General features: G+C 32.6%; 1 protein-coding gene across 2 annotated transcripts; it reads left to right on the top strand.

Moving 5' to 3' along the window:
* The first annotated feature begins 123 nt into the window (after window positions 1-123).
* Window positions 124-11,963, top strand: LOC126837815 (carotenoid isomerooxygenase-like). 2 transcript variants are annotated; one of them, XM_050571768.1, is made up of 11 exons: window positions 124-345; window positions 5,838-6,039; window positions 6,286-6,397; window positions 6,467-6,613; window positions 6,963-7,107; window positions 7,851-7,995; window positions 8,077-8,309; window positions 8,399-8,575; window positions 9,591-9,830; window positions 9,947-10,045; window positions 10,738-11,963. In XM_050571768.1, exons 2-11 carry the CDS (start codon window positions 5,853-5,855, stop codon window positions 10,915-10,917), a joined length of 1,665 nt encoding a protein of 554 aa, XP_050427725.1. In that variant the 5' UTR covers window positions 124-345; window positions 5,838-5,852; the 3' UTR covers window positions 10,918-11,963. The 2 variants fall into 2 exon arrangements, with proteins under 2 accessions (XP_050427725.1, XP_050427724.1); XM_050571767.1 differs by lacking the exon at window positions 124-345 and adding an exon at window positions 350-545.
* The last annotated feature ends 710 nt before the right edge of the window (window positions 11,964-12,673 follow it).

Below are 12,673 nucleotides of genomic sequence, written 5' to 3'. Positions count from 1 at the left end.
GCGATTAATCATGCGCCGTGACCCTTGGGTGGGACGCCTGGTCGTCTGGCTGTCTGGCTTACATGCACATCGATCACATTCCCAACAAGTGTTTGTGTACGATGCATTTAGGTGCGCGTCCATTTTACTTGGTATTGTCTTTTCAATTCAGTTTTGAACCGTTATATTATTTTCTAACTATTTTATCGTTTATTATGTGAACCAATACACGTACAATCGTCGAGCCCACATAATATTACAGTGCATTCGTTTTCTTGCTAATCTACGTGCATGTGCAGTTCCACCAAGAATTGTCTGCCCGAACGACACTCCAACCGATCATAAAAGAAAATCACCGTCGGGAAGGTAAAAATCTTCTTCCGGGGCATTCCAAGTAAAGTAAAAGACCTCCGACAATTCTTATGGTTGACGTGGGAGGTGTTGAACACAGGTTTTACGGGCCGTCACCCTAGAACCAGCAAGGTCAAGACCCACATCTTAGTCACTATTGATTATTTTAGTCGCCAATTAAATCGATGGCTAAACATTTTAGTCATCCCATAAAGGTAACTTTTTTATCATGATAAATTTAATCATAGAATAACAAATAAAATGAATCATGAATACAAATTTTAACATTTAATTATGAATAAATTAGTCATGATTAAAACATATTTAATCTTGGGTAATAGATAAATTAATCATGATTAAAAAAATTCACCATGACCAATAGGTAGTTAAATTAGCCATGACCAAAAAGTCAACTTTTTTGTAGGTACACACGAATTAAGTTATAAGTGATTGAAGATAAAAATGTTTTTTGTTTAATTAAGCACTCATTAGTGCACTATTTAAACTTGAATAATATGCAAAAAGTAACAATTTTTAAAGAAACTATTTTTTAAAGAAAAAAAAACAATTTTAAAAACTATGTGGAATAGGGTAAAGGAAGGTATTTTCGTGGCATAAGCAATTTCGTGATATAGTTTGTTTGATCGTATCGCGTAATTCCCTATTAGAATATTGTCTTGAAAGCCACACTGATTGTTAAAATAACAGTTATTTTTAACTAGCGGACGTGTAGATTAAACTAAAACGGATTCTGTTTTCTGTTGGCGCTAAACGTGTTAAAGAATTAGGTAACAATTTACAATGACCGCAACAGTTATTTTTCAAGACAATTTTCTAATAGGGAATTACGCGATACGATCAAACAAACTATATCACGAAATTGCTTATGCCACGAAAATACCTTTCTTCACCCTATATGTCTGTAGCCTAACAATTTGATTTAAAAAATTATTAGATATATCAAATTAAAAATTAAGACATTTTTATCTTAAGTGTTTTTTTCTGTTTCCCTTAAAACTACTTTATTTATACAAATTAATTGAATTATCCTAATAAACGAATATTACATACAAAACAAATTACTAATTACGAATAATAATATTTAAAAATATAAATTGCAAATGAAAAAGTTAATCTTGGGCAATAGTTGAATCCTTGTCTTGATGTAATGGTTTTTTTTGTGGCGGCCATTGTAAATTGTTACCTAATTCTTTAACACGTTTAGCGCCAACAGAAAACAGAATCCGTTTTAGTTTAATCTACACGTCCGCTATGACGCTGGATCTGTTAAATGTGGTTTTTACAGTATCGTTTATAAATAAACCATGAATATGTTCTTATGAAAACGAAATTTAATATTTATAAATTACAATAAATAATATCTTTGTCGTTGGATAGCCAATATTTTGTGATTTTGGATGGAAGGGTGCATAGATATAGCATGATGCATTTCTTTGGGTGAAGGGGGGGGGGAATATTCCTAAAACAAATTCTGACCATACAAAATAAAATTATTAATATAACTTTTTAATTGCCACAATAATAACAAATTACCATTGTTATTTGTTGCGAGCCCTTTTGAAATTAAGAGCGTAACAGAAATAACGGTTGTAGGTTGTAGTTGAAGTTTTGAAAAAATAAAGCCGTGTTATAATAACATTTATAATAGTTAATAATATTTATTATTAATATTCACTAAAACTGAACATATAAACAAATACAAACACTGTTAAAATAATACTGTACAGATATTTGTACAATACAATGACGCAAAAGATGTTGGTATGCCGTTCTGCGTCTCGCAAAAGATTCTTCTAGCTTCAGTGCATGGAATCATTTCACTGATGGATCATTTTTGCTTGCTATTTAAACCATAAGAGGTAACCGGATCTGGGACGAATTACATGTTCAAAGCTGTGTTAGGCAAGGCCGTTACCTTTTGCATGTACACTTTTTTACATGCATAATTTATATACTAATTCAAGTACATATTATTCGCGAAATTGTTAAATTAAATTATACTATTTGTCTATAACGACTTTAAACAATTTGCACGGGTCGTAAAACCATATAAACTGTTTTAAATTTAATCTCAAATTTATTCATTAAAAATAAAAAGCCAGTACAGTGGGGTCGAGGCATATTGGGGACGGAGAGGTCACAGGTCTACAGATTTTATCATAACTGAAAGTGATAAAATCACTTTTAAAAAAAACGTTTCAATGCGAATCTGTGAATAGTGTGTTCAAACTAGTTATAGTGATTTAAAAGATATCATGGGACCAGCAATAATGTAATTAAAATGTAATATTTAGTCTTGTGCAGGGTGGATACGATAAGGGTTGATCGCCTGTCTATAAAAATGTACTGTCATAGTTACCCATGTATCGTAATTAACAATATAATGAAAATATTTTCATTACCTGTTGACTGTTAATTCACACACACATAGCAACCTAGAAACTGACTACGGCCAAAGTGCAAATTTACCCTATTTTTGGGGTTTTTACTTAATAAAAAAAAAATTTGACTACAGATTTTTGAGAAAATTGTATATGTTATAGTTCCATTTTAGATCTACCTTTGGTTTAATTTTCAGTTCTAAATCTCTAAAACTTTGCTTGAAAAGTGAAATGAAGAAAAAAATTCTATCCCTTCTAAGGAAAAGGGTTTATAATATATTTTTGGTTTGTTAATGTTTATCGATAGTACTATGTTTGAAAAACAATTCATATAAATTTGGAACATTTTCAACTATTTTTAAAAAAGTTATAGAGCATCGTAATTTTAAATTGAAAAATTTGTACATTTTTTGGGTGTTTTTCTCGATTTTAATGGGGAAGGGGTGGCTTTTTTAAATGTTTGACCATTTATTGTACCTTTCGGGTATGATTTCTGATCTTTAGAGTTGCTACACAAAGAAATCGGTTTAGCGGCTTACGAGATATCGTGGGTCCAGACACAAAAATAAAAAATAAAAACACATCATTGTAAAAACAATACCTTCTCAGCTCCGCATCGAAGCTAAAATGAAAACGGATATGAATGCAAATTGATATTTTGAGTTTTTTGAAAAATGTGGTTTTTGAATTATACGAGTATTAATTCTAGCCTACTCAAATATAATATTTAGAGGAGAAGGAGTGGTACGTCTCATACCAATGGACAGTACTCGTATCCACCTATATACTAATTAATTGACATCTTACTATCTAAGCTCTAATATCTTATTTAATAATTACCTAAATTATTCAGCTCTTTTTATATTTTGTGTGTGTTTCATCTTACCTGCTCTATCACCGGATTACCAAAGGACCAGGTATCAGGTTTATAACCTTTATATTATAATATATATATATATATTATATTTATATTGCTTTCCATTCATTTTAATACACTTTTATCAATAACTTAATCTTTACTCGGAGTTAAGCCTTTTTAATAAAAAACATTGTGCGTTACAGTTTCAGAGTTTAGTTTTGTACGACAGCCCTTTTGCTATTCAGTCGGTTATATAAATTTATAAAGAGTCTCTAGGGATATTTTACAATAGATTCAGGGTAGCTTCCTGTCCCGGTTAAGATCTTTTAATTTAGCCCTAGAAGGCGGTCAGACGTGGGTGTGATCCACTGCACCGTAACAAAAGTCTAAAACGATAATCATACCACTATAACAACATCGCTAAACAACTACTGGCCCCTTTGCCATCCTGAAGTCACGTATTTATGATAACCGTGCAATATACATAGGTATAGTAATAAAATACAAATTTGACATTAGTTTTCCACCCCTTACTTAACGGATTGTGGTTGGGGGCTGTGGGAGGGGAGGGTGGTAGGGGGTTGTCGAAATTTGGGTTTGAGGCAATGTGTGGATGGAGGCCATAATCAATGTTCTATAATCATTTTGACTCGGATCAACCCGCGAATTTCGAAAGTCTAACAAATTAAAGTTGATGGTAGAAAACCCAGTCAAATACGAGTATTTTTCGGTTTATTGCGGTTTTGAAGATGAAGGAGTTGGCTTTTGATCCACCAAAGTATCAACCGCATACGATTTCGGATCTACAGAGGTGCTACTCGAGTAAATCGGTGTACATAAACAGTTATCATAACTTCAGACACAAAAAAAAACATCGTAGCTAAAAAAGTTTGTATAAATATTAAATACATGGACAAAAATACTGAGTAGGTCCAATTAAAATTAAGGTTAATATAATGACACAATACATTTCTAGTTGGTATAACTAAATGTTTAGTTGACCCAACTATTAAACCTACCTCTCCTAAGACCCATCCACAAAAGAACGCCCGTGGTTGTAATACAATTCAACTTAATGCAGTCTGTTATTTTGACGTTTTAGAACAAAATGCCAGAAAAAATTTCGATATAAAAGTTCTTTGGCAATTTTACTAGGTTATGTAGGAAACAGATTTTTGATATTTTGCTTTTTTTATAAAAAAAAATTGAAAATTGTATTTATTTAAATACAATAAACTTAAGATTTTTATGAAAATCAGCTTCCTACACAACAATAGTAAAGTAGCCAAAACACTATAATCTCTTTACAGAATTGAAATTGGACCGTCCTAGGTAGTCGAAATTTCGTCTGGCTTTTTGGTCTAAAATTATTATTCAAAATGACTTTTACTCATAGGAAAAAATATTTAAATTAAAAATAATACCTTGAACTGCTTGAAGCTTATACAATTAACAGATCAATTTAGTGACATGACTGTAATTTATTACAACCTTTTTCTTCTTAAATATTGCCTATACAAAACCCCTTAAAAACAGACCGCATGCAACACATTATTGTGATAACCAAAAAATATATTTTTATGGAAACATTTTTTTTCTTTTTGTGACCTTGGATGCGCTATATATTAATCACATTAGTGGAATAAAAAGACAAAACCGTTACATAAATTGCTCAACATGTATATGTTTTAGTTATTGTTTTTTATATAATAACTAAATATCGTTTAATTTATGAGATGTTCACCTAACCTTATTTAACCGCAAACGACTAAAGGACTCGTGTTATAATTTGTATGGTACTTACTTGGATTTCAATTTTTAATTTTATTAATTTTTATCGATTGAGTAATAAAATCCATAACACTATGTATTTGTATACAAATCACCGCTGTAAACGTTTTGTCGTTTGGTAAGTCGACCAAGATAAATCGTGGCATTTATTTCTTTGGAAACCTTACAAAAAAATAAATAAATAAATATATATATACTATGAATATAAATCGTAATCCAATAATTTTTATACTTTCTCATAATTCAGTTGACTGTTTAAAGCACAACCGCATGTCGCCCATTAGTACTACTAGTGTGACCACCAAACGGTCACATTTATACATGTGTAAAAATCTATAAATATATATATGTATTAAATCATAATGCGCACTGCGACCAAAGTAAAACAAATAATTATAACCAAAATAAAGTAGGCTTTAAAGCGTTGTAAAAAGTATCGGGTTTGGATTCTGCAGAACTTGAAGCATCTGATGGCTCTGTCGGGTTCCGTGAACCGAACGATGATCAAAGATTTATTCTCAAGACTTGACGAAGACAGGGAAGCGTTGGTAAGAAAATTAAACACCGGCGAAGACCTGTACCCGAACTGTGACAATTCTATATGGCTTCGAAGTTGTACAAAAGAGACTACTAGTCCAATTCATGGAAAACCCAAAGGTAAGCGTTGAATTCGACGGAAAATTTAAAACCGGCAATTTTTCTTTAATATTAAAACTCGAAAGGAACTGTTTGTTTTTCATACTAATGGTATCTTCTTTTCATCTGGCAAATAAGTATAAGTGATAGTTTGTTCAGCCTCTTACGCCTCTTATCCCAGTTATTAATGTCATACTATTGATTTTAAAAGAATACATAATATATATGTCATACATACAAGTGTAATAATCATAAACGTTGTGACAGGTAAAATACCAAAATGGTTAAACGGATCACTGCTAAGAAATGGACCAGGTTGCATGAGTGTCGGGGAATTTGAATTCAAACACTTATTCGATAACTCAGCGTTGTTACATAGGTATGCATATCATTGTATTATGATGACACTTGTTTCCATGGTGTACAGAATTTCAGTCTTCTCAAACAGATTTGCATTTGATAACGGCACAGTAACGTACCAATGCAGATTTTTGAAATCTAATACTTACAAACAAAACCACGCAGCTCAGAGGATTGTCGTCACAGAGTTCGGAACTAGAGCTTGCCCAGACCCATGTCAAACGATTTTCCACAGGTACTGTTATATATTGTTGTTTATCACAGACCACTAGTTTGAGACGTTAAGTATTAACCATTTAGGTTTACCATCAATAATTACCTGTTCTATTATTAGTTAATTATTCAGAGCTTTTATTCCTAGTTTTAAAATTACCACTACCTAATGTTTTGCTACAATCATACATTTTTTAACGTAACTGCACTTCTACAAACTTTAAACGATAATCCTCCGATAAACAAGTAACAACACATTTTTAACATTATTCATATTTACAACAGAAACGTACGGATAAACTGTTTTGTCAAGGGCAAAATTCTTACGAGATAAAATACGTAGTAACCATTGATTCCTATTTTTTTTTCAGGTTTGCCAATGTGTTCAATTGGAACTTCGACGAAACAGATAACGCAATGATATCAATATATCCCATTGGAGATGAATATTATGCACTAACGGAGTTTCCTGTGATGATCAGAATAGATCCCAAGACCCTGGAAACGCTCGATAATGTAAGTGTTGTATTTTAATGTTGAATTTACAGTTTGGTCACATTTATCATTGAAATTTTGGGGAGTTTTTTCGAAACCTTTTTAGTTTTACAATCGTCCATTTTCTTCCTTTCATTTTTGTACATATATTAAAAACCCAATGCCAAATAATTAAAAAATTACTTCCTCAAAAATCACGATAAAACCAAAATAAAATAGGCTGCTGCTAGGGTAACAAACAAAAAAAAAATCTCTTATAAAAGTTATAAAGCTTAAGGAAAGTTCGACTGATAACAGCAAAAATAGTCATAACTTTTACAATTATTAAGCTAGAGAGCCAACATTTTGTCGAGTTCAGTCAACAACATAAACAGTGTAAATTTCAGTTATTAACGTTCAATGTACCGCGAGAAAAAAATGCCCGTTAAGATGAAACCCAATCACCACAAAATTTCAATCAAATCATCTAGACAACCCAACATACTGCCTACTGGTAAAAATGTAGAAAAAAATTCGAATCACCATCTTCCTTCCCCTGAGATTATTTCCTATTGGCGCTACTGGGTTTTATTTTGTAAAAACAAACCGATAAACAATTATTGTCGTTCAATTTCACATATTATGTTCTGCTATAAATTTTTAGAGTTTTTAAAAAAATATATATTTTCGCTTGATATTAGGGAGTGTTTAGGCCTACCGGCTGTAGTTCCGCTTATGCATGTAAAGATACTTGTTAAATACTTTGATTGTCGTCACGTTTTCAGGTTAATATTGCTAAGAAAATGGGCATAGTGCACCACACTGCGCATCCGCTTTTAGCGTCCAACGGGGACGTGTACAATTTGGCGACTATCCCTAAAATAGACGGTCCTTACTATGGCGTGGTCCGTTTTCCTCGGTGCGATCCAGGTATAAAACAATTAAAACCTAATTGAATATTATTATATAGGGTGTTGATGGTTTTTTTTTCGCGATTTTGTTTCAAAAAAGAAACCGGACAACAGCATTCCGGTGCCGATGGGATGTTCGATAAAATGCACGTGGTGGCTTTGGTCAAGTGTCGATGGCCTTTGCACCCGGGCTACATGCACACGTTCGGTATGACCGAACATTACTTTGTCATAGTCGAACAACCGTTGAGCGTGTCCATACCGACGGCGCTGGTGAACCGATTCAACGGAGAACCACTGTCTTCTGCTCTTAAATGGTTCCCAGACCATCCGGTAAACAGCTTGCCCTCCAAGTGATCTAAGTGCCAAACGTAGTGTATATAATATTTCTACTTGGTAACAATGTCGTAACGTGTTTTTAGACTTTAATTCATTTGATTTCTCGAGTCGACGGACAAACAGTAACGACTTATGAGGCCGAGTCTTTTTTCTACCTTCACATCATCAACCAGTACGAAAACAACGATAGCGTAGTGATCGATATTTGCTGTTACCGAGATCCAGCCATGCTCGATTGTTTGTACATAAAAGAGTTACAAGTAATGTTACAAAATCAACACGAACAAATTTAGTATTCCCGTCGTTTTTCCACATCTTAATTCATAGCCATAAATAAATTCATACATCTCCATCCTATTATTTATAACATTTAGTCACTTCTATAATTCGGTCTACCTCTTCTGATTTAATCCTTCTATACCCCTATGTGTTCTCAACATGACCAAACATTTTTTAATCGATTGTCTCTCGTTTTTCCTGTTATTGGCTTTTTCTTAAGTCCAACTAAGGTCCTAATGTAAAATCATGGTAGGTAGTAAAAACACAATTAAATTATAGGAGATATTCAAATGCATAACACAAATTGAGCGTCACCCCCCCCCCCCCCACCAAAAACTATCCATACTAATAATACAAAAATACTTACTTTAAAAAAAAAACACTACGATGGCGATGATTTTTGTACAATTATTAGCTTAGAAGTGATGTAGTATGAATATTGCAGAATCCAATTGTTAGGGAGATTCGAAAGAGTTACTTATTAAGGGACAGAGGATAGGCAATATTTAACAAAAATAGATCATTTTAAATAATACGCCGCCTAATTTTAAGTTAAACAAATATTAATTTTTTTCAGTTATAAAACTTATAACGTTTTTTTTCTTTAAGTCGTGAAGATAGTTTAATAAAACAATTTAAATTACATTGTGCATGTTTTTTTTTTTTTTTTTTGGATCCTACGAACAGCTTTTTTCATTTATTTATCTAAATAAGCGTAATTATAAATTGTAATAAGTGTAATTTCAAAATTGTTAATATTTGTTCGTATGGTCTAGAGAAGAAAATATGAGAAATACAACGCCACTTTAAAAGTCCTTAAAGCATAATTAGATCGTTGAGTACGTTGGTGTGAATAATATAGGTATTTTTAACATGAAAAACAGTCAGTTTCTAATCTCTTTAATAGATCAAGTTAGATTTTAAGTTGATTGAACGAAGAAAATGTCCCCAAAATAAAAAAAAAATGTTAATTTTTTTTTTTACAAATGTTATAAGAACCTGAACAAAAATCCAGATTATGCAGCCATGTTCCGGAGTCGGCCGCTTAGATTTATGTTGCCATTGACCGGCCAAAAAAACGGTGGAAGATTGGCGGCACAACACCCGTTTGTATGGCCAGAGGCACTGTGCGATTTAGGATGTGAAACTCCCAGGATAAACGACTGTAGGGCGGGGATCAAGTATAGGTTTTTCTACGCCATTTCGTCGGACGTGGACGCAAAAAATCCGGGCACGGTATTTGTATTATATATATATATTATGTTTAATGTGCCAAATACTGTAGAGTTTTATAAGACTAACACATTAATGGATTCAACGTTTAAAGACGCTACATTGTATGTTTTAAATAGATCATCAAAGTGGACACTGTCAACAAAAAGTGTATAACTTGGTGTGAACGAAACGTTTACCCTAGTGAACCGATTTTCATCGCATCGCCCAACGCTGAAGTAAGTACCTCCGTAATCTATGTACGTTTTCGAACTTCATTTGTATGTGAATAAAGTTTCTCATATAAATAAAATGTGCCGTGTTACTTTAAAGCAGTAGATGTGTCATTTACGAGAGTTGAGTGATGTAAATGTCTTATAATTACGCTAAAAGTTTGGCTGATTTTTATAAATACTTATACATGTAAATTATATATTCATTTCTTAAAAAATGTTAAGAGGATATAATATGATTTTCTAAATGTCCCTCTCTGACAATCAGGTGAGATTTCGTAGACTTGAATGAAAACTTACTCAGTCTAATCGAGGCCAAGTCTTTGTGCAATGTTGAAAAATGTATAGCGTTATTTATGAATAATGCAGGCGGACAATGTGTGTTAATAGTTTGTTTAGTATTGTCGTTCGAACATAATCGTGTCATATTCTGTACCTTGTTCCAAAAGCACGTTGAACTTATTTGGTGAAGTAAATACTTTTGGTTTATTCTGGTACATTTTGGGAGAAGTAGGTTAAGAGAGAAGCCGATGCTTACTTGCCGGTATTGGCGTGCCCATATTCGTGCCCCATGTTCAGTACACATTGCGACATGATCCGAACCAACCTTTGAATATACCGATAATAGACGTCTGTACATAATGACCGATGAAACCGGACTAAACCCTGTAAGTTATTAATAATTTTTTTATGTGCAGGACGAGGACGACGGAGTGGTGATGTCTTCGATTGTCTGGGGAGGAACTGAACATCAACGTCGAACAGGAGTTTTAGTTTTGGATGCAACAACTTTGAAGGAATTGGGCCGGGTGACGTTTGACACAGAATCCCCAGTGCCAAAATGCTTACACGGATGGTACGCATTGAAAATGGTCTGAGCAAAATACTTAATTCCATTTTAAAAATAAATCATTAATATCTACCAAAAATAATCATAATAGAATTCATATAAATAGGGTTGAAGATAATAACAACAATAGTTATTATAGGGCTAACAAGAATGTGAACAATAAAAATAGTAGGATAAGTCAGCATACTAGGATTAATAATGGTAAAAGGAATTTCGTACATAGTATTCATAGGACCAATAAGAATATTAATTTGGGTAACTTTAAGTATTATAAATATTATAGACACCCCCGTGGGTTAAATAATAATCATTCTAGGGCTGTATTTAATGAGAAAAATAGGACAACTCAAAATCATTATAATGGAACTAGAAATAGGAAGTTTGAATATAATTGTAATAGGTCTACTTTTAGTGCTTTTAACGATCAATCTAGAAAGGGTATTAGCAATAGACAGAGACCCAATTATACTAGCAGACCATTTACCACTAACCAACAATATAACATAGGGAACTTAGACTATAACCTACGAACCCAAAATTATGTCGAAACTCCAATTCCTCTGTTTTCCTCTGTCTCTTGATGGTAATTCCAAGAGACAGTATAAGAAAAAGGAAAAATAAATTTCTATTTTTCTTTTGTAAAAGTATAATTTTTTTGGGGGGAATCATACATATAATTGTATTATGCGTGAATAAATCAATTATTAACTTCTGTTATGTAGCGTCTTTAAAAATATAAATATAAGTATTATAATTCTCATTTCTCACGGTGTAAAAGATTACCAGGAATAGATCTAGCAAAAAAAACACATATTTCTTTGGAGGCAGAAAACTGCCGTTGCAGGTTTTTAAAATTTCAACCTAACCGTTATACCGGAATTATAAACGTTCGTTTGTAAGGCAATGCCTTTTTCTGTTATTGCGTTGTCAGAAATGAATAGTGGACATGTCCGAGTCTTATTTTCTGACAATCCTTGGACAGCAATTCCCGATTCGCACTTCAAATTATTACTTGAATTTAACACGATTATAAAATATTATAATAGGATTCGTTGACCGTTAGAACAGAAATGATAAAACAACGTATTAAAAATGATGATTATGATTTTAATAGACCATAATAATGTAATATGTACAATCTCAGACGGTACCCAAGACGATGCTAGTAATTATGACACGCACACACCCGTATGTGCCGGTGATCGCAATAATTTGCTGACGCTGTAATTTCTGGGACAATTTTTATTATAATATTATTACGTTAGAAGGTTTTAATTTTATTTTTCATAATAGTAAATAAATAAGCAATTTTTTTTCCCCAAGACAAAATAAAGAGTAAATATTATCGGTCTGTGCCATGCAATTATGCAAACGTGTAAAAATAATTATTTTTATATTTTTCCCCATACATATAAATATATGTATAATACTTAATATAATAAAGCAATTAAGATCGAAACGTCATTTATGTATTACTGTAATTTCCAGAATTAGGTCATTTTATGGACCATTTTAGCCGTGACCCTTATTTGTCTGCCTAGGATAATATGAACTGGGTCAATTTTTTGTCCAACTATATTAGAATTTAACATTCATTTACTACTTCTGCCGTACGCCTGTTTCTAAGTCATCAATACTACCGAATTATTTACCGATTTTTATTTACATCATCGTTTTAACCGTTTATTTGCCGTTTGTTTCATCTCTAGCCGAACGATGCCGCCCGAAGCCGTTGGAGGCACTTTTATTTGGCCGCACGATGCCGCTTTTACTGTAATCAATTT

The sequence above is a fragment of the Adelges cooleyi genome, unplaced genomic scaffold (assembly GCF_023614345.1).
Source record: "Adelges cooleyi isolate 19-005CV unplaced genomic scaffold, UGA_ACOO_1.1 ACOO_flye_CR_arks_rails_tigmint_CR_PRNA_3, whole genome shotgun sequence".
In the NCBI taxonomy this organism is placed as follows: Eukaryota; Metazoa; Arthropoda; class Insecta; order Hemiptera; family Adelgidae; genus Adelges; species Adelges cooleyi.
The sequence above is the reverse complement of the archived record's forward strand: the minus strand, read 5'-3'. Positions and strand labels throughout refer to the sequence as shown.

Excerpts from the sequence above, each read along its gene's own strand:
- LOC126837815 (XM_050571767.1), top strand. The coding sequence starts at position 516 with ATGGCTAAACATTTTAGTCATCCCATAAAG. Across the intron at positions 546-5,837 it reads ATTTTAGTCATCCCATAAAG|AACTTGAAGCATCTGATGGC; the intron begins GTAACTTTTTTA and ends TGGATTCTGCAG. Across the intron at positions 6,614-6,962 it reads TGTCAAACGATTTTCCACAG|GTTTGCCAATGTGTTCAATT; the intron begins GTACTGTTATAT and ends TTTTTTTTTCAG.